This window comes from Myxocyprinus asiaticus, chromosome 6 (genome assembly GCF_019703515.2).
Source record: "Myxocyprinus asiaticus isolate MX2 ecotype Aquarium Trade chromosome 6, UBuf_Myxa_2, whole genome shotgun sequence".
Lineage (NCBI taxonomy): Eukaryota > Metazoa > Chordata > Actinopteri > Cypriniformes > Catostomidae > Myxocyprinus > Myxocyprinus asiaticus.
Window position 1 is genome coordinate 32,974,243 of NC_059349.1, and position 21,564 is coordinate 32,995,806.

The 21,564-nt window shown below is 38.9% G+C and overlaps 1 protein-coding gene across 3 annotated transcripts; it reads right to left on the bottom strand.

Annotated features, from left to right (window-relative positions):
• Positions 1 to 1,009: 1,009 nt before the first annotated feature.
• On the bottom strand, positions 1,010 to 21,517 carry LOC127442000 (clusterin-like protein 1). 3 transcript variants are annotated; one of them, XM_051699629.1, is made up of 9 exons: positions 21,376 to 21,517; positions 15,507 to 15,651; positions 15,195 to 15,343; positions 14,868 to 15,038; positions 14,229 to 14,664; positions 14,012 to 14,134; positions 13,415 to 13,626; positions 2,454 to 2,632; positions 1,010 to 1,751 (listed from the first exon to the last, which is right to left on the bottom strand). In XM_051699629.1, exons 2-9 carry the CDS (start codon positions 15,607 to 15,609, stop codon positions 1,736 to 1,738), a joined length of 1,389 nt encoding a protein of 462 aa, XP_051555589.1. In that variant the 5' UTR covers positions 15,610 to 15,651; positions 21,376 to 21,517; the 3' UTR covers positions 1,010 to 1,735. The 3 variants fall into 3 exon arrangements, with proteins under 3 accessions (XP_051555589.1, XP_051555587.1, XP_051555588.1); XM_051699627.1 differs by having other exon boundaries at positions 13,415 to 13,632; XM_051699628.1 differs by lacking the exon at positions 21,376 to 21,517 and adding an exon at positions 18,759 to 18,843 and having other exon boundaries at positions 13,415 to 13,632.
• Positions 21,518 to 21,564: the final 47 nt, after the last annotated feature.

The following is a 21,564-nucleotide window of genomic DNA, read 5'->3' on the forward strand; positions in this document are numbered from 1 at the left end:
AGACAAAAAAATGACCACTGGGTGGTGTCTGGCCACCCCTTAGCTCCGCCCTTGTTGCCAACCTCATGCACACTCAAATAAATGAATGACAGAGATTTATTGTTCATTCACAGATTATTTCATATATGACATTTGCAGTGTTTCTTAGTAGAAATGGTTTCTTCATCCTGATATGCAAATGTGAACTTGCTAAAATGATTTTATGCAGATCCATTTGTTTTGTCTCTTTTGCAAGTTTCTTGAAAAGCAATCAGATGTGCAGAAAGTTGCTTGGCGCTTCCTCTTTTTTTTTTATCTGTCACCATGACGAGGTACATGTTTGCTGCTGGTGGAGGTGTTACATTTAAGACTTGTTTTGGCATGAACACTGTGAAATATTCAGGTACTGCAGATTAAGAACATTTACCAATGAAAGTTTTGATGGAATCAGTAGAATTTGCCTTCCAAACTGAGCGCAGCAAAAATGCTTTGAAGGAATATTCAGGGTTCAATCAACAGGTCAAGTCAAAATTCTCTTTTGTGGTAAACAACATTATGCTACAAATGCTGTTGATTGAGCTTAACTTGTACTGAACCCAGAATATTTCTTTAAATAGCTTGATCAACACTGCTTATTACTGTTCGATGTCATCCTTGATCCTTGAAACTGAAAGATGAAATGGTACAAGTAGGTCTTAATATTTGAGTCAGTGGGTTTATTTCATCCATGACAGGGAACTGAATGCACTTCATATGAATGAAAAGACAGTTATCTTGTGGGAACATTTGGAGGGCTAATTTGTTACTTTGTTTCTTCTCCCTTTTGTTGCATTGCTTTCCATGTCTATAGAGAGGCCTTGCTTTTGTTCTTATGTATGTGAGCTCTTTGTATCAGGGACCTTATTGTCTCCTTTGTCTTTATCCAGGACATCACCCACACATATTTTTCATCAACACCTTCTGTTTTAAAAGGGCTACAGGCAAGTTTGTGCAAAACTCTTATCAACTTTATTTTTTATTTTTTTTAAAGAGACAGAGAGAACTCTGGTAGGGTGTAAGGTGACGGTCTACAATAGAGAGTTTTAACTAAATGATGAGGACATTTGTTGTGAAAAAAAATGGTTACGATTACTAATCTGAAAAATTTGTACAGAAAAATAAAATAAAATTTTACATGCTTTTAACTAGCTGTGGATGATTGCAAATCTCTTTGTTTTGCACATTCTGCACCAAACAGGTACAGACATTCTGACCCAAATATAGAAATTAGTAAAATTGGTTTATCAGTTGATCCTTAAACATTTTATTATTATTTAGTGGCTGAAAGAGAGCCTGCTAGAGAATTAAATGAAAAATGAATGCAGGTTTATGGTCTTTATTTTGTTCAAAGTGAACACATTTATTGATTAAGTCCAGTAAATCAAATGGTTTTGCACTAAAAGTAAGTTACTCACCCTTTTAGGGAATGGTTGTTAAAATACACCTGTTGACAATCAGAATGTGAAATATTCCTGATAGGACTGATACATACTGATATAGGTCATTAAACACCAATTATGTGACAAGAGTCAATTGCAGTTACTCTGAGCTACATGAGAACACCCTAAAATGAATGACAATACATAAAGAGACATCGACTATACATTGTTTTTTAACTAAACATTGCATGGAATACAAGCAGACATGCTTTTAACAGGACAGAGATTACCAGTCTGTCCTGTTTAGTGCTGGGATGAAAATTAGACTTCTAGTTTCATTACACATCATCATGCCTAAAAAAAATACAAATAAACACTTTTAGAGGCAAGAAGAAGCAAGCCTGAACCGATCATTATAGTCGCTGCCAAGTCTACAGACGATCTGTTATCTGTTTCTTTGTTTCTCTTGCACAAACAAACCTAAAAACATTTATCTGATTAGACTATGGGGTATTCTGGTCACACTTTATATTAGGTATCTTTAACTACTATGCACTTAAGCATTTGATACAATGTACTTGTTGTTATGTACATATGTTGTTGCATTGTACTTGCATTTAAAGTACCTGCATTTAATTACAAATTTAGTTACACTGTTAACCTTACCTCTAACCCTAAACCTAACCCAACCCTTACCCAAAACCTAACTCTAACCCCTAAGCCCAACCTTCACCCTACCCCTTCTCCTAAACCTACCTGTACCTCAACCTCAGTAGCAGCAAATGTGAATCTTGTGAGAATTTTGCTTAACAACATGTAGTTACACAGTAAATACATTGTTTTATGTATTTTAATGTCAGTGCATAGTGGTTAAAGACACCTAATATAAAGTGTGACAGGTTTTTAATTTTTTTTTTTTTTTTTTTTTTTTTTAATGGATTTAGGTAAGAATGTAAACTATTACTTAGATTTACTGATTATGGTTATGCTGGTAAGTGTATTCAGGTGTAGTACTGTCATGTTGCCTGATGTGACTTTAATTGGAAAGTGTCTCACCTGGCCATCTGTTTGTACATGCCCAGAGCCTCCTGTGCCACATATTGGATGAAGGCAGGATCCTGCAGTTTAAGACTAGCAGGTACAGTCAGGGTGAGAGTGGGAGAGTTCAGGATATCCACTTCCACTTTAGTGTCTGCTGATGGGGTGTTGTCGCCCTCTTCAGGCTGTGCCACCATCTGACCACACATAGGTTGTTTGGGATTTAGTATGATGGATTATCTGTTTTTTGCTACCTAATTTTGATAGTATTTCACTAAGCCTGATGGACTGATACAGGTATTTGTACAGTAAGTTTTACTGTAACCTCCAATCCAGACCCATTTCTTTATTTCTCCCCTTACAAAAATAACTGGTGCAGAGATGGTATCAGATAGTAATATAATGGTACTTCTAATGTAAATAGGTCAATGACTTGACGCAATGTTTTATTGTTATTATTATTATTATTATTTTGTCTGAATCCATTAGGTTTTTCAGATATATGTTAAAAATGCAATTCACACACACACACACACACACACAAATACTTAAAGGAATAGTTCAACCAAAAATGAAAATTCAGGGAGGACTCACATCATTTACTAACCCTCATTTACTGAAGTCCTCACAATGCAAGTGAATGGGTATCAAAATTTAAAAAGCTCCAAAAGCACATAAAGGCATCATAAAAGGAATCCATACAACTCCAGTGTATACCTGTAATCCATATATTCTAACTCTTAATAATTCTTCTAATTCATATCTTATAACTCCAGTGTATAAGTAATACATATCTTCAGAAGCGATATAAGTGTGGGTGTGAAACAGATCAATATTTAAGTCCTTTTTTACTATCAATCTCCACTTTCACATTCTTCTTCTTTTGTTTTTGGCAATTCACATTCTTTGTGCATATTGCAACCTACTGGTCAGGGAGGAGAATTTATAGTAAAAAAGGACTTGCATATTGATCTGTTTCTCACCCACACCTTTAATATTGCTTCTGTAGATATAGATTTAACCACTAGAGTCATATGGATTACTTTTTTTGCCTTTATATGCTTAAAAATTTTGGTACCCATTCACTTGCAATGTGAGGACCAACAGAGCTGAGATATTCTTCTTAAATCTTTGTTTATTACATATACTGTGTGTGTATGTATGTATATATGTGTATATGTATATATATGTATATATATATGTGTGTGTGTGTATATATATATATATATATATATATATATATATACACACACACACACACACACATATATACACTATATTGCCAAAAGTATTCGCTCACCCATCCAAATAATTGAATTCAGGTGTTCCAATCACTTCCATGGCCACAGGTGTATAAAATGAAGCACCTAGGCATGCAGACTGCTTCTACAAACATTTGTGAAAGAATGGGCCGCTCTCAGGAGCTCAGTGAATTCCAGCGTGGTACTGTGATAGGATGCCACCTGTGCAACAAGTCCAGTCGTGAAATTTCCTCGCTACTAAATATTCCACAGTCAACTGTCAGTGGTACTATAACAAAGTGGAAGTGATTGGGAATGACAGCAACTCAGCCACGAAGTGGTAGGCCACGTAAAATGACAGAGCGGGGTCAGCGGATGCTGAGGCGCATAGTGCGCAGAGGTCACCAACTTTCTGCAGTCAATCGCTACAGACCTCCAAAGTTCATGTGGCCTTCAGATTAGCTCAAGAACAGTGCGTAGAGAGCTTCATGGAATGGGTTTCCATGGCCGAGCAGCTGCATCCAAGCCATACATCACCAAGTGCAATGCAAAGCATCGGATGCAGTGGTGTAAAGCACGCCGCCACTGGACTCTAGAGCAGTGGAGACGCGTTCTCTGGAGTGACGAATCACGCTTCTCCATCTGGCAATCTGATGGACGAGTCTGGGTTTGGCGGTTGCCAGGAGAACGGTACTTGTCTGACTGCATTGTGCCAACTGTGAAGTTTGGTGGAGGGGGGATTATGGTGTGGGGTTGTTTTTCAGGAGCTGGGCTTGGCCCCTTAGTTCCAGTGAAAGGAACTCTGAATGCTTCAGCATACCAAGAGATTTTGGACAATTCCATGCTCCCAACTTTGTGGGAACAGTTTGGGGATGGCCCCTTCCTGTTCCAACATGACTGCTCACCAGTGCACAAAGCAAGGTCCATAAAGACATGGATGAGCGAGTTTGGTGTGGAAGAACTTGACTGGCCTGCACAGAGTCCTGACCTCAACGAGATAGAGCACCTTTAGGATGAATTAGAGCGAAGACTGCGAGCCAGGCCTTCTCGTCCAACATCAGTGTCTGACCTCACAAATGCGCTTCTGGAAGAATGGTCAAAAATTCCCATAAACACACTCCTAAACCTTGTGGAAAGCCTTCCCAGAAGAGTTGAAGCTGTTATAGCTGCAAAGGGTGGGCCGACGTCATATTAAACCCTATGGATTAAGAATGGGATGTCACTTAAGTTCATATGCGTCTAAAGGCAGATGAGCGAATACTTTTGGCAATATAGTGTATGTCATGTATATATGTATATGTATATATATATGTATATATATGTATATGTATATATATGTATGTATATATATGCTTAAATGTTTGAAATTAGTTCTGTAGACAAAAATATAATTGTGCCACCATATTAATTTACTTCATTATAAATCTAAAATTTAATAAAACAAATAAAAAAAAAAAGGTTTTTGAAATTGATGACTTGGACCAAATAATCAAGAAAAGCAGCCAATAAGTGCCCAACATAGATGGGAACTCCTTTAATTCTGTTTAAAAAGCATCCCAGGGTGATACCTCAAGAAGATGGTTGAGAAAATGTCAAGAGTACATTTCTGAAAATTCTAGGCAAAGGGTGACCGCTTTGAAGATGCTAAAATATAACACAGTTTTGATTTATTTTGGATTATGTTTAGTCACAACATAATTCCCATAGTTCCATTTATGTTATTCCATAGTTTTAATGACTTTACTATTATTCTATAATGTGAAAAAAAAATTATAATAAAGAATGAGTAAGTGTTTCAAAATTGTTGACCGGTAGTGTGTATGTATGTATATATATATATATATATATATATATATATATATATATATATATGAATTTCATGTGTTGGAAGCAGGAAAACTGGGCAAGCGTAATGATCTGAGCGACTTTGACAAGGGCCAAATTTTGATGGCTAGACGACTGGGTCAGAGCATCTCCAAAACAGCAGGTCTTGTGGGATGTTCCCAGTATGCAGTGGTTAGTACCTACCAAAAGTGGTTCAAGGAAGGACAACCGGTGAACCGGCGACAGGGTCATGGGCGCCTAAGGCTCACTGATGCACGTGGGGAGCAAAGGCTAGCCTGTCTGGTCCGATCCCAGAGAAGAGCTATTGTAGCACAAATTGCTAAAAAAAAAACTTAATGCTGGCCATAATAGAAAGGTGTCAGAACACACAGCGCATCGCAGCTTGCTGCGTAACTGCAGACCAGTCAGAGTGCCCATGCTGACCCCTGTCCACCGCCAAAAGCGCATACAATGGGCACGTGTGCGTCAGAACTGGACCATGGAGCAATGGAAGAAGGTGGCCTGGTCAGATGAATCACATTTTCTTTTCGATCATGTGAACGGTCGGGTACACATGTGTCATTTACCTGGGGAAAAGATGGCAGCAGAATGCACTATGGGAAGAAGGCAGGCCAGCGGAGGCAGTGTGATGCTCAGGGCAATGTTCTGCCTGGGAATCTTGGGTCCTGGCATTCATGTGGATGTTACTTTAACACGTACCACCTACCTAAAGATTGATGCAGACCACGTACACCCCTTCATGGCAACAGTATTCCCTGATGGCAGTGGCACATCTTTCAGCAAGATAATCCACCCTGCCACACTACAAAAATTGTTCAGAAATGGCTTGAGGAACATTACAAAGAGTTCAAGGTGTTGACTTGGCCTCCAAAATCCCCAGATCTCAATCCGATTGAGCATCTATGGAATGTGCTGGACCAACAAGTCCGATCCATGGAGGCCCAACTTCACAACTTACAGGACTTAAAGGATCTGCTGCTAATGTCTTGGTGCCAGATACCACAGGACACCTTCAGAGGTCATGTGGAGTTCATTCCTCAACGGGTCAAAGCTGTTTTGGCAGCATGAGCAGGAGCTACACAATATTAGTCAGGTGGTTTTAATGTTGTGTCTGATTGGTAAAATGACCTGCCTAATATTGTGTAGGTCCCCCTCGTGCCACCAAAACAGTGCCAACCCACATCTCAGAATAGCATTCTGAGATTGTTGTGCGTGAAAATCCCAGGAGATCAGCAGTAACAGAAATACTCAAACCAGCCCGTCTGGCACCAACAATCATGCAACGTTCCAAATCACTGAGATCACATTTTTTCCCCATTCTGATGGTTGATGTGAACATTAACTGAAGCTCCTGACTCGTATCTGCCACACGATTGGCTGATTAGATAATCGCATGGATGATTGTTGGTGCCAGACAGGCTGGTTTGAGTATTACACGCACAACAATCTCTAGAATTTACTCCGAATGATGCCAAAAACAAAAAACATCCAGTGAGTGGCAGTTCTGCGGATGGAAATGCCTTGTTGATGAGAGAGGTCAACAGAGAATGGCCAGACTGGTTGGAACTGACAAAGTGTACTCAGATAACCACGCTGTACAGTTGTGGTGAGAAGAATAGCATCTCAGAATGCTATTCTGAGATGTGGGTTGGTGCTGTTTTGGCGGCAAGAGGGGGACCTACACGATATTAGGCAGGTGGTTTTAATGTTGTGGCTGATCGGTGTATATATACAGTGCATTCAGAAAGTATTCAGACCCTTTAATTCAGACCTCTTTTTCACATTTTGTAATGTTGCAGCCTTTTTTCACATCAGTCTACACTCTATACCCTAAAATGACAAAGCAAAAACCAGATTTTTGATAACTTTGCAAATTTATTAAAAAGAAAAAACTGAAATATCACATTGACTTAAGTATTCAGACCCTTTGCTATGACACTTGAAATTTAGCTCAGGTGCTCTGGATCATCTTTGAGATATTTCTACACTTTGATTGGAGTCCACCTGTGGCAAAATCAATTGACTGGACATGATTTGGAAAGGCACACACCTGTCTATATAAGGTCTCACAGCTGAAAATGCATATCAGAGCGAAAACCAAGCCATGAGGTCAAAGGAACTGCCTGCAGAGCTCAGAGACAGGATTGTGTCGAGGCACAGATCTGAGGAAGGCTATAAAAATAAAATCGGCTGCATTGAAGGTTCCCAAGAGCCTTAAATAGAAGAAGTTTGGAACAACCAGGACTCTTCCTAGAGCTGGCCGCCTGGCCAAACTGAGCAATCGGACGAGAAGGGCCTAGGTAAGAGAGGTGGCCAAGAACCCAATGGTCACTCTGGTTGAGCTCCAGAGATCATGTGTGGAGATTGGAGAAACTTGCAGAAGGACAACCATCACTGCAACACTCCACCAATCTTTATGGCAGAGTGGCCAGACGGAAGCCACTCCTCCTCAGTGCAAGACACATAACAAAGCACCTAAAGGACTCACAGACTGTGAGAAACAAGATTCTCTGGTCCGGTGAAACGAAGATTGAACTGTTTAGCCTCAATTCCAAGTATCATGTCTGGAGGAAACCAGGCACTGCTCATCACCTGCACAATACCATCCCAATGGTGAAGCATGGTGGTAGCATTATGCTGTGGGGGTGTTTTTCAGCAGCAGAGGCTGGGGGACTGGTCAGGATTGAAGGAAAGCTGAATGCAGCAAAATACAAAGATATCCTTAATGAAAACATGGTCCAGAGCGCTCAGGACCTCAGACTGGGCCGAAGGTTCACCTTCCAACAGGACAATGACCCTAAGCACACAGCCAAGACCACGCAAGAGTGGTTTAGGGACAACTCTGTGAATGTCCTTGAGTGGCCCAGCCAGAGCCTGGACTTGAACCCAATTGAACATCTTTGAAGAGACCTGAAAATGGCTGTCCACCGACAGTCCCCATCCAACCTGACAGAGCTTGGGAAGATATGCAGAGAACAACGGCAGAAAATCCCCAAATCCAGGTTTGCAAAGCTTGTCGCATCATACCCAAAAAGACCTGAGGCTGTAATCACTGCCAAAGGTGCTTCAACTAAGTACTTGGTTAAGGGTCTGAATACTTATGTCAATGTGATATTTCAGTTTTTTATTTTTTAATACATTTTGCAAAGTTATCAAAAATCTGTTATATATTGTTGTTGACTCAAGATGGCACAGAGTATGGCTGCTACGTTGCGACCTCCGACACAACGTAGTTTTTTGTTTATAAATCTTATGTTTTTTGTCTTGGATGTTGTCTGCCTTATTGTCTAAGACAGACAAACATTTTTGGACATTGGTTCTGCAATTGCACACCGTAAACCGGACTTCAAATTCCTCAATGCCGACCCGCTGTTTACAAACACGGCATCGGAGCCCTTTGTCTGGGCAGCCCGGCTGCGGAAATGCAGAAGGAAAAGGGGAAATAGAGCCGGCGTTCTCATCAGAGCAAGACGTCGTGCAAATCGACCCCCGCTAACCAGTATTCTACTGGCAAATGTTCAGTCTCTGGACAACAAGCTCTGCGAGCTGAGAGCACGGATCTCTTTCCAACGAGAGACGAGGGACTGCTGCATTATCTACCTTACAGAAACTTGGATGTCTGCAGAGATTCCAGACTCAGCCATCGAACCCGCAGGGTTCTCTGTGCACCGAACGGACAGAGCGAAAGACCTCTCAAGTAAAAGCAGAGGTGGTGGTGTATGTTTTATGATCAACAAATCCTGGTGTGATCAGAGGAATGTACATTCTATCAAGTCTTTCTGCTCTCCTGATCTGGAATTTCTCATGCTTCTGTGTCGACCATTCTGGCTACCGAGGGAATTCACAGCGGTCATTATCACAGCTGTGTACATCCCGCCACAAGCCGACACAGACCGGGCACTCAAGGAACTGTATGGGATTATAAGCAGACAGGAAACTGCGCACCATGAGGCCACGTTCATTGTGACCGGGGACTTTAACAAAGCCAATCTCAAATCAGTCACACCAAAATAACACCAACACATCAGTTTCAACACATGAGGGGACCGGGTTTTGGACCATTGCTACTCTCCCTTCCGGCATGGCTACAAATCCATCCCCCGCCCACCATTTGGCAGATCAGACCACTCTTCCATTCTGCTTCTGCCCACTTACAGGCAGAAACTGAAACAGGAAGCACCCACCCTCAGAACGATCCAGTGCTGGTCGGACCAATCAGACTCTATGCTACAAGACTGTTTTGATCACGCGGACTGGGAGATGTTTCGGTGACAACATCGAGCTTAATGCTGATAGTGTAATGTGTTTCATCAGAAAGTGCATAGAGGATGTTGTTCAGACCAAACCAATACGGATCTACCCCAACCAGAAACCTTGGATTAATAGCGATGTTCACGCGGCACTTGATGTGCGGACCTCCGCCTTTAATTTCGGGAACGTGGAGGAGCATAAACAAGCCAGTTATGACCTCCACAAAACTATCAGAGCAGCAAAATGCCAGTACAGGAACAAGATTGAAGGACAGTTTAACACCACCAACTCTAGAAGCATGTGGCAGGGAATTAATATCATCACAGACTTTAAAGGGAATAAAAACTCCACTGTGAACACCGCTGCCTCTCTCCCGGATGAGCTAAATACTTTTTATGCTTGTTTTGAGGGAAATAACACCGCCCTCGCGGAGAGAGCTCTCACGGCCGAAGCTACAGAGGTTAGTTCACTCTCCGTCTCTGTAGCGGATGTAACCCGATCCTTCTGACAGATGAATATCCGTAAAGCCGTGGGTCCGGATGGCATTCCGGGCCATGTCATCAAAGCATGCGCGAACCAACTGGCTGGTGTTTTTACGGACATTTTCAACCTTTCCCTCTCCTTGTCTGTGGTCCCCACATGCTTCAAAACGTCCACCATTGTGCCTGTACCAAAGCAAACCAAAATCACTTGCTTAAATGACTGGCGTCCTGTTGCTCTGACCCCCATCATCAGCAAATGCTTTGAGAGACTAATCAGAGATTACATCTGCTCTGTGCTGCCTCCCTCACTGGACCCATTGCAGTTTGCTTACCGCAACAACTGCTCCACTGATGATGCCATTGCATCTACACTACACACTGCTCTCTCCCACCTGGAAAAAAGGAACATTTATGTGAGAATGCTGTTTGTAAACTACACAATAGTGCCCTCCAAGCTTGATGTGAAACTCCGGGCTCTGGGCTTAAACAGCTCACTGTGCAGCTGGATCCTGGACTTCCTGTCAAGCAGATGCCAGGTGGTTAGAATGGGCAGTAACATCTCCTCATCACTGACCCTCAACATTGGAGCCCCACAGGGCTGTGTTCTCAGCCCACTCCTGTATTCCCTGTACACACATGACTGTGTGGCAACACATAGCTCCAAAGCCATCATTAAGTTTGCTGATGATACGACGGTGGTAGGTCTGATCACTGACAATGATGAAACAGCCTACAGAGAGAAGGTGCACACTCTGACACGCTGGTGTCAGGAGCACAACCTCTTCCTCAATGTCAGCAAGACAAAGGAGCTTGTGGTGGACTTCAGGAGAAGAGAAAGAGAACACAGCCCCATCACCATCAAGGGAGCACCAGTGGAGAGAGTCAGCAGCTTCAAGTTCCTTGGTGTCCACATCACTGAGGAACTGACATGGTCTGTCCACACTGAGGCCATTGTGAAGAAGGTTCATCAGTGCCTAATCTTCCTGAGATGGCTGAGGAAGTTTGGAATGAACCGCCACATCCTCACACAGTACTACACCAGCACTGTAGAGAGCATCCTGACTGGCTGCATCTCCGCCTGGTACGGCAATAGCACCGCCCACAACCGCAAAGCCCTGCAAAGGGTGGTCCAAACTGCCAGACACATCATCGGAGGTGAGCTTCCCTCCCTCCAGGACATATATACCAGGCGGTGTGTGAAAAAAGCTGCCCTCACTGCTACCATCAGGCAGGTGGTATCGCAGCATCAGGACCCGCACCAACCGACTTCATGACAGCTTCTTCTCCCAAGCAATCAGACTTTTGAACTCTTGATCTCTCACGATCAATATACATCAGCACTGCACTTTATTAATCTTATATCTCACACTGTACTGTCATAAATTATATTCTCTCTTAATAACACACTGGCAACTGACTATCAACCGACAGCCTGAATGTCAATACAGTACAATACAACCTACTGTACATTATATATATTCTATATATACTTTTTTTTATTGAATAATGTGTATCTATATTGTGTGTACTGTATATTGTACAGTGTATGTTATTATTTGTATATTGTGTTGTGTGTAATTATGTGTATATTAGATTTTAAATTGTGTTGTGTAAATCTGATGTTTATTGTAAATTGGTATATGTCTCATCACTGTTATGACTGCTATGTTGCTCGGAACTGCACCCAAGAATTTCACATGCTATTGCACTTGTGTATATGGTTGTGTGACAATAAAAGTGATTTGATTTGATTTGATTTGATGTATATATATATATTTATAATCATGAAAAATGGGTTTTAAAACATCTGTATTCTAGGAGCAAGAGAAGTATTTTGTATTAAATATTTTTAATTTCTTGATATATTTAAGGCTTGATGATGCGCAAATATGAATGCAGGGATCTCAAGATGTGTTTTTCTAAGCTTCAAACTATGTTTAACTTGACACAGCGACCTTAAAATGGTATGTTTATGACGCAACACAAATGAGACACTACAAAAGCATCTGACGCAGGTGTGCATTGACGCGTCCTTAGAAAAGGCCTAATAATAAATATATCTTGGACTGATTGACGAATTCAATTGCAAAATGGATTGTGTTGTGTAAAATGAATTTTAGGCCAATGATAGGCAGATGACATAAGTTCAATAATATGGAAATAAACAAAATATTGCATACTAAGCCACGTTTTGAATTGTCTTTTTGGTAACACTTTACAATAAGGTTCCATTCATTAATATTAGTTAATGCATTAGGTATCATGAACAAACAGTTAACAATATATTGTTTACAGCATTATTATCTTTGTTAATATTAGTTAATAAAAATACAATTGTTAATTGTAAGTTCATGTTAGTTCAGAGTGCATTTACTAATGTTAACAAACACAACGTTTGATTTGAGAAATGTATTAGTATATGTTGAAATTAACATTAACATTGATTAATAAAAGCTGTAAAAGTATTGCGCATTGTTAGTTCATGTTAACTAATGTTATTAACTAATGTTAACAACAGAACCTTATTGTAAAATGTTACGTCTTTTTTAATGCGTTACTCGTGTGCCAAAATGATGTAATGCATTTTAATTATCTACAGTATATTATATTTTTTTTATAATATTTTATTTATAATGATTTAAATATAACTATTTATAAGTATTTAATCATTATTATTGAATTATTGTTATTTGAGGGGCTTTCTAAGCAAATATTTATATATGTGATCAATTGCGATTAATTAATTGGCATACCATGTAATTAATTCTATTAAAAATGTTAATCGATTGACAGCCCTAATATATATATATATATATATATATATATATATATATATATATATATATATATATATATATATATATATATATACTGAATATATTATTTAAATTTTTTGTAGAAATTGCCATGTTTTTCAAAAATGTATGAAACCAACATGGACACATACAATACATTGTTACAAACTTTTTTAAACTAGATTTTTAAATGATTTCTCATTTTTGTCATCGGACAACCTTATTTGTCAACTAATGGTTACCATTTTCATGTACCATGGTATTTACATAATGCTCCAAGAATTCCATTTCAAAGAATTCCATGATATTGTCATGGTACATGTAATTCCATGATAATTTTTGGTAAAGTTTTGTTAGTGTCTCACCGTGGCAATGCTAAAGATGCTCTCAGGGGTGGTGTTGTTGGCAAGCATGGTCACCCAACCAAAGTCAGAGGCCATGCTGCTGAGCCAGTTGACAGTGTCATCAGTATGACGTCGCACAATGCCAAGCACCTCCTCATACTGCTGCTTGGAGACCTCCAAAAGCTGAGAGGCCTCGTCTAGCTCCACATGCAGCTCCTTTACATTTTGGCATTCTAGTACTCCCCCCCAAAAAAAAAACACAAATAAGCTCTACGTTTTTAATTATAGGGATAAAAAAAAAGAAAATTCTGTCATCACCCTCATGTTGTTCCAAACCTGTATGACTTTCTTCTTCCAAAATAGTATATTAGTCTCAGTCATCATTTACTTTCATTACATCTTTTTCCCATGCAATAAAAGTGAATGGAGACTGAGATGATCTACCTAACGTCCTTTTGTGTTCAGTGAAGAATGTAAGTCGTACAGGTTTGGAACAACATGAGGGTGAGTAAATGACAACAGAATTTTCATTTTGTTTGCACTATCCCTTTAACAATAAGACTGGTCAGTTTTTTTTTTTGTTTTTTTTTTACTTAGCAATGTTAGTGTTTTTGTTACCAGTAAACAAGGTTCCCTGGCAGGCCTCACACTTGCTCTGCAGCTGCCAGCACTCTGAGGACTGCCTGCGTAGATCTCTGCACAGTCTTTTGTTATGCAGGAACTGAGGGAAGACTTTCTTCTCTAGGATAAATACACAAATACATAAAAAGAAAGTTAGCTCTTAAACTCCATACATGCTTATTATTGCATTAGCATAGGTATTTGGATAAAGCACCTCTCTCTTTCTCTGTCTCCTTCACAGTTTCATGTAGGTCACTGAATACTTGTGTGATCACTGCCCCAAACTCCTCCAGCACACTTCTGCCAAAGTCAAAGAAGGACTCCATCACATCATCCAGGCCCACTCCCTGTAGGAAGGAAGAATCTAGAGCCTCGTTTGCAGGCTTGATCCCCAGATCGCTCTCCCGGCTCTCCTGGAACTCAGGGCTGAAGGCTTTGCGCAGAGCCTGGTCCAGCTCATGGTGGAAATGGGAGACCAGCACCATGCTGCGATTGACCAGGGTCCCAACCTTAGTGAGCAGGTTGCTGAAGGAGTCCTCGATTCTCACCACTTCCAGGTCAGGGATCTCCGCACTCTGGTTCAATGCTATCTCATCCTGAGGATCACTAGGGCCAAAGCGAGAGCTCAGTCTTTGGAAGAAGTTCTGTAACTGTGGAGAAGAGAAATGTAATATAGTATAATAGTAGCCTATATTAAGTTAATTCCTTTGTATCACACTTTCTACAATAGATACAAAAAATGTAAGCACAGAAAAAATATGGAGCCATTTTGTTTCTGCTCACAGTATGACACAGTATTTTGAAAGAAGTTTGTGTTCAGTTTAAATGGTACAGGTGAATAAAGATTCTGTACTTTATTAGTGAAGATGGCAAAGCCACTGCGGCAGGTGTTGGTATAGAAGCTCTTACAGGTGTCCTCTAGACAAGGTCGACATTCCTCCCAGGAGGATTTCAGAGACTCCTTACACAGCTGTTCAGCTTCATTCAGCTTTTTTACTACCTCCTGGGCTATCTCTGCTGCCCCCTAGTGGTAAGAGAAGATATTAGATAGATGGATGGATGGATGATATCTCATAATAATAATACATTTTCAAAGATGATGTGAACATAATATTGTCCTCTCTCCATTTAATAATTATTTGTCACATTACTGAACTGACTCTTGCATGTGACCACAAACCTTCTTCTTCTCTCCACTCTGCCTGAGGGACTTCATGAGATTTGTGTGCTTCTCCTCATTTTTGGCCATAATCTCCTTCATTTGTTTGATTCCATAAAGTGCTTTGCTCACCTCCTGATCCACCAGCTTCTCGCCTTCCATAGACAGGCCTGAAAGACCATCAATACATAAAGGAGTGAGCGCATTTTCAGGTAATTTAGTTCATTTGTTCCATATCATAATTTCTGCCAGGATCTGCTGTCCCTAGCTTAGTATATTCACTCGAACAGGAGTGGAGCACGTATTTATGATATTCAGCACATCAAGACTCACGTTTGAGAGTGTCGGCAGAAACCATAGGCAGGGTGGTATCAGGGGTGCAATGAAAGGCCCCCAGAGATGCCAGTATAATCAGAGAGAGGATCAACAACCTCATCCTCAGCAACTTTACGTTTTAATCTCAGATGATAAACAAAAGCTGTTAAAGAAACAAATATTATTTCTTTTATACTTCATTTTATTAGCATACCCATCTGAATGATACATTTTAAACAACTGTTTTTTAACTGAACAGTGCAAGAGGACAAAGATATATTTTTAAAAAAAGTTTAGCTAATACACTGTGTTAAAACATCTTAAAGAGATGAAAATTCTGAAAATTACAAAGCCATATGACTGTCTTCAGTGGAACACCAAAGGAGATGTTTTAGGCAGAGTGACACACCTCAGTCAACATTAATTTTCATTGGATGGAATCTCTGGCTAACATCTCAGTGTGTGTTCCACTGTGAAGGGAAGCTTAAACTGGTTTGGAACAACATGAGGGTGAGTAAATGATGACATCATTTTCATTTTTGGAAATGATCCCTTTAACAGTAGTTTGAACCGTCTTTTTTATCCTCCTCTTGCACACACAGCATGAGTCTCAGTGCTGTCTCCCACAGAGATGTGTGTAGTAGTAACACCAGTGAGTAACCACTGAGTGGCACTGCATCTCTGGAGGAGATAGATCAAATTAAATTCACTGCTTCCTTCCTGTATATATTTCTGTCATGCCATCTTTAGTTTTTTCAGAATTGTAAGCCATTATTAAGCCTGCATCTAGTCATTTCCAATATATAAGATGTCCAATTGCTCTCCAGAAGTGTCTTTTCCGGGATTAAGAAAAATCGGACAAATTAGGTAGGGTACAATGGGGCTAAAGGCACACCTTAAGGAAAATTTGCTTTTTTTACTGGTCACAAAGCAGGGCCGTTTCTAAGCATATGGGGCCCATCCCATGAATTGCAGTTACATTGTCCCTTTCCTCTTGGGAAACAAGGGGGGCCCCTATAACTTTCTAATTGAGCCATAACAGCTGCATGAATCTTACTCGCAGATTTTAGTAGATTTAAAAAGAAAAAAACAAACTTTATTTGCACTTATACCGCTTATAGCTACAAACGGCCCTGTCACAACGTGTACCAAGATTGGAAAAAAATAAATAAGTAATTTAAAAATAAATAAATAAATAAAAAATAATTATATATATATATATATTGAAAATTGATGGAGCAAAAAAAAGGTGGTGGGGTAAAAAACAAATGACAAATTATTATTTTGTCTCACAATAAATGTCTCAGGGATTCACTTTAACTACATTTGCAATATTTTAAAAATTATTAATAAATTAATTAATACAATTACCTCAAAATTCAACTTTATACATTGCATCCAATGATCTCACGGATCAGGAATATTTTTGCAGTGTATAGTGACAAACGTGTTTAGGAAAGCACTGTGGTGGTTTTTGTTGCTGTTTAGTGTTTTTGGAGATAATAAAATAATTTTGCCTTCTACCCCAGTGGGCCTTTAGCCCTGTTGTACCCTAATTAAAGGCATATTCCTGGTTAAAAACAAGTTACGCTTAATCAACATGGCATTTGTGGCATAATGTTGATTACCACAAGAAATTATTTCGACTCGTCCCTCCTTTTTATAAAAATAAATAAATAAAAAAGATGAAGCAAAAATTTAGTTTACAGTGAGACACTTACAATGGAAGTGAATGGGACAAATTTTTGGAGGGTTTAAAGGCAGAAATATTAAGTTAATAATTTTATAAAAGCGCTTGTATTCATTTTTCTCTTAAAACTTTTTTATTATTGTTTGAGCTGTAAAGCTGTTTAGAATAAAGTTTTTACAGTCATTTTAGGGTTTACTGCATCATGGCAACCAAGTTGTAAATTTGGATATAACTTATATTCACAGAAAATATTAGTAAGTGTTTTTATCACACTAAAACTATGTAAACAGGCATTTTGTTTATATATTGTGGCTATACTTTTCAAACAGCGAGTATTTTAACATTATACATGGACTGGGTCCATTCACTTCCATTGTAAGTGCCTCACTGCAACCCAGATTTTTGCTTTATTTAAAGAAAAGTAGGGACAAGACAAATATTTTTTTGTGGTAATCACCATTATGCAACAAATGATGTCGAATGAGCTTAACTTGTATTGAACCCGTAATATTCCTTTAAAATGATTACAGAATGTGGCCATAAATTCACATTATCAACCACAGAGTCAAAGATTGTATATACACTGCATCATAAAAGTATTGTGACTATTAATTAAACTGTTCCCTTAATTTGCTGAGCTGTGATGTTGCCATACTTTAGATTTGGCATAGCCTACAGTGCAAACCAAACTGAGAAGTGTATTGTTTACAAGATCAGTGAACAAATATATGAGGACATGAAAGGTGTTTTATTGAAAGACAAAGCATTCTAGATATTAAGCCTCAGACTACAATTACAAGATCCAGAGATACATTGCAGAAAATCAGTACTGTTAAATACTGAGAGATGTGTCAAAATTCCACCAAAATATGGGTTTATTTGGACTGAGAAGCTTTGCCCCGTGGCCATCTGTTGTATAAACCTGACACAGCAAAGTTCCCATATGGCAAGTTCAAGTCAAAAGAGAATGTTGTAAAGCTGTCACGTCTGATGTGTATATGTCTGAATGCTGGCAAAACAATCACCCTGAATCAATGCAATCCAGTTTGAGGGGATTATACAATAGTGAATGCATTAGTGAAAAGGAGGATGTGCTTTTAAATCCATAGAATCACTGCCTAAGTCATTAACCAGTAAAGGGCCCAGCTAACTTTATACTGTTCATATAAATTTAGCTCTGGCATATCTGTGATCATTATATCCTACAATTATAAAACCTCATCATGGAGTAAATGTATATGTCTTACTGCTTATATTCATTACTGGGGTTTTTTAATTTATTTTTTTTTAGCCTGCGTTTGTTTACTATTAGGTCATCAATACATCAACATTTTATATTTCATGTGTAGCATATTTAATTTTCTTCGATAGTAAAATACATTCTAATGTTTGTATTTTACAAAACATTTTACAGTACTAAACCAGTTAAATGTCTCAAAGAGTCATTGTCCCATGATCAATGAAGTTTATCAAATGAAAATAAATCATACTCAGTTTCAGATAAAAAGGATTTGATTTGACTACAATCTATAGGCTACAATAGATACAAAATCTAAAATTATGACAAAGGAGGAACTTACCATAAAAGTATTTCTGATGCCTGACTGCACAGTGTATGTGATGGTATAATGCTCTTTGCTGTGTAGAAGGAAGGTGTGCTGTTTATTGGTATCTAAACGGTTCTATTTATGCTGTGTGGAACCAGAGGTGATCCAATTAAAGCATTTAGGTTGAGGCTGAGACGTAATCCAGCCATCAACATTAGCGAAAACAACCTTTTGTTTGGCCATACTCAGTGCATATATTTTACATACATGCATGCCTTTCCTAAGACCATAGAAAATCATTTTAATATGTATTTATTCTGTTACTATGTGGTCTAATTGTTAAATATTGTGTTATATGGTTCTTACTATAGTATATGTACACAGTCTGTGTAACAAAGCTAAATCGGTTGTAATCAATGTATAAAACAATGCAGGAATATTTTTGTCAGGCCCACATTCCCCTTACGTTTCTCATTAGCACACCATGTCCTCTTAAATGTGCCCTCTCTTCTGGCATCTGACCCTGGAAATAGTATTTTCTAACCTCTAATGAAAAACAGCAATATGGGCCACTGGTTTGTCCATCTTAGCTAAATTCAAACGTACCATATCACTCTCTGGACCTGTCGCACTCCTCTAGTGCCACAGACCTGATGGCTGGCACACTGAGGGTGAATTACATGTAAATTCTTCGCAATGTTCAAGCCAAATCTATGCCCTTGGTTGGTCAGTATAAAATGATATAGACAGATATTTTCCATAATCATAGTTTCCACCAAGAACTTACTACATTCATTGCTTCTACTGTAAGAAAAACATTAAAAATGGGATTTCCTTCAAACTCTGGAGGAATCTTTCTGAATCTTGATTCTGAAAACATTTTGGACAGTGGTAGCTAATACCAAGTTATCACAGTTTTATTGTACTAACAATAACTGTAACTGCAACTACATTTTTGTAAGGGTAGTTTGAAAGCAAAGGGTCAGTTTGATGGTGAATAACATTGGATAAGGCACCTGCTTTGGCACAAAAGCTGCACAGTACTTAAGAGGGAACATAAAGTAGGTTTAGAGCCCAGCAGTAGAGCTGTAATACGTTAGTGCTTAGGCTTGTTAAGTTGGAAAAACATTTCTGGCCAGTGCGGCAAAGTCTTGTGTGGCGCAACGGATCACACGATTCTGAACAATCCAGCGGGATGTCAAATAATTAATCACGGATCCCTGCGGCAAAGGAGTTTAGTTAGAAATACAAAGAACAAATTGAGCTGCGCGCTTATTAAAACAGAAGGGAGCGGAACAATTGTGCAAGCAATTCTGGGCAACAGTAAACACATGCAAAAGACTTCTCACTTGGCTGCTGATGTACATAATAGATTTATCTAAAAAAAAAAAAAAACGAAAACTGATGAAAACGGCTAGACCACTCGCGCCACTCGCACACACTGTCCTCGCCTGTGCGCATCGTCTGCGCATGCGCTGGCCATTGACCACAGTGTGCATGCGTCGATCGCATTTTTTATTCGTTCGTGGTCAGAAAAGTATACTAACAAAGGCGATGCGGTCGACCGGGCATGAGGCGATCAGGACCATGCAAAAACAAAATACACTTGGTCCTTAACAAATAGCAAGTTGATGGTTGATTTCATGTTTACTAATGTTTAATGAAGTAAGTATAAAGTTAATACATCTGGTACTTAATACATTTAAAATTAATAATTTGATTTATCAAAATATGCAATGAGTAATCCAAAAGTAATCTAAATTACGTTACTGATAATAAATTTGTTATCAGTACCGGAATATATTTTAGAAGTAATCTTCTCAGCACTGGCAATAAGTAATCCAAAAAAAAAAATCAGATTAGAGTACTTAAAACGTGTATCTGAAAAATTTAATTATTGACTAGTTATTGTTTTAGTTATAATTTGTAATCAGCACCAGATTACATTTCAGAAGTTATCTTCCCAACACTGTATACAGCTGTTAGAATGATTAATCTCTCATATATTATAACAGGTAAATTTGATAATTTACTTTTACTGTGATTACAGTTATTCACAAGAATATACTGATAATACATTGTTATAATTCATTATGATTTATTAAGGTGATATAATACATTAATAAGGCATAATAGAAAGAGATAAGCCTACCACCAGGTGATTTTTTTTTTTTTTTTTACAATGAATGGTGGGCCTTCTTAGCATGCCTGCAACCCATAGCACATTTTTAGATTAAGCCTAGGAAATGTTCAGCCTTCACGACAAGGTGAATAACAGTGCAAAGTGTATGAAGATATTTGAAATGATACGTTTTGCATAAACCCTTAAGAACATAGTTTGAGAGTATTTTCTGATATGTTTCTTATTACAGATTAAGAGTTTACAGTATACTCAAATCCCAATTATAACCAACTAATGCAACGTGTAAGACCCTCCCATGTGCCAAGAGGAAGTTTAACTCCAGATGCACAGCAGAGTCAGACGTTCCTCAGTGAGGTGAACTGAAGGCTGCTTTTCACCTGGTTTTCCTTTAAGAATACACGAGATTTACTCAAAGTAGAAAACAAGTGGACTAACAGACACCCTACGGACCCTCAACTTCTCTCTGGTTCTCGGGTTGCAGCCAGCAAGCATTAGAGGCATCCTTACCTCAACTGCTTTTCCATCGTGAATCCATTCTAATGGAGAGAGAGACAAAGTTTGCCTTTTGAGCAAAAGTTAGTTGTAAAGCAACGCATCGAACATCCATTCAGTTTGGTTTCCCTTTTTCTTTTACAACTTTTGCTTTGTCACAGGAGTTCAGGGGTGCAAGAACTACTCCGCATGTTTCAGGTGGAA

Excerpts from the sequence above, each read along its gene's own strand:
- LOC127442000 (XM_051699627.1), bottom strand. The coding sequence starts at position 15,609 with ATGAGGTTGTTGATCCTCTCTCTGATTATACTGGCATCTCTGGGGGCC. Across the intron at positions 15,039-15,194 it reads AGAGTGGAGAGAAGAAGAAG|GGGGCAGCAGAGATAGCCCA; the intron begins GTTTGTGGTCAC and ends TCTTACCACTAG. Across the intron at positions 14,665-14,867 it reads TTGCCATCTTCACTAATAAA|TTACAGAACTTCTTCCAAAG; the intron begins GTACAGAATCTT and ends TCTTCTCCACAG.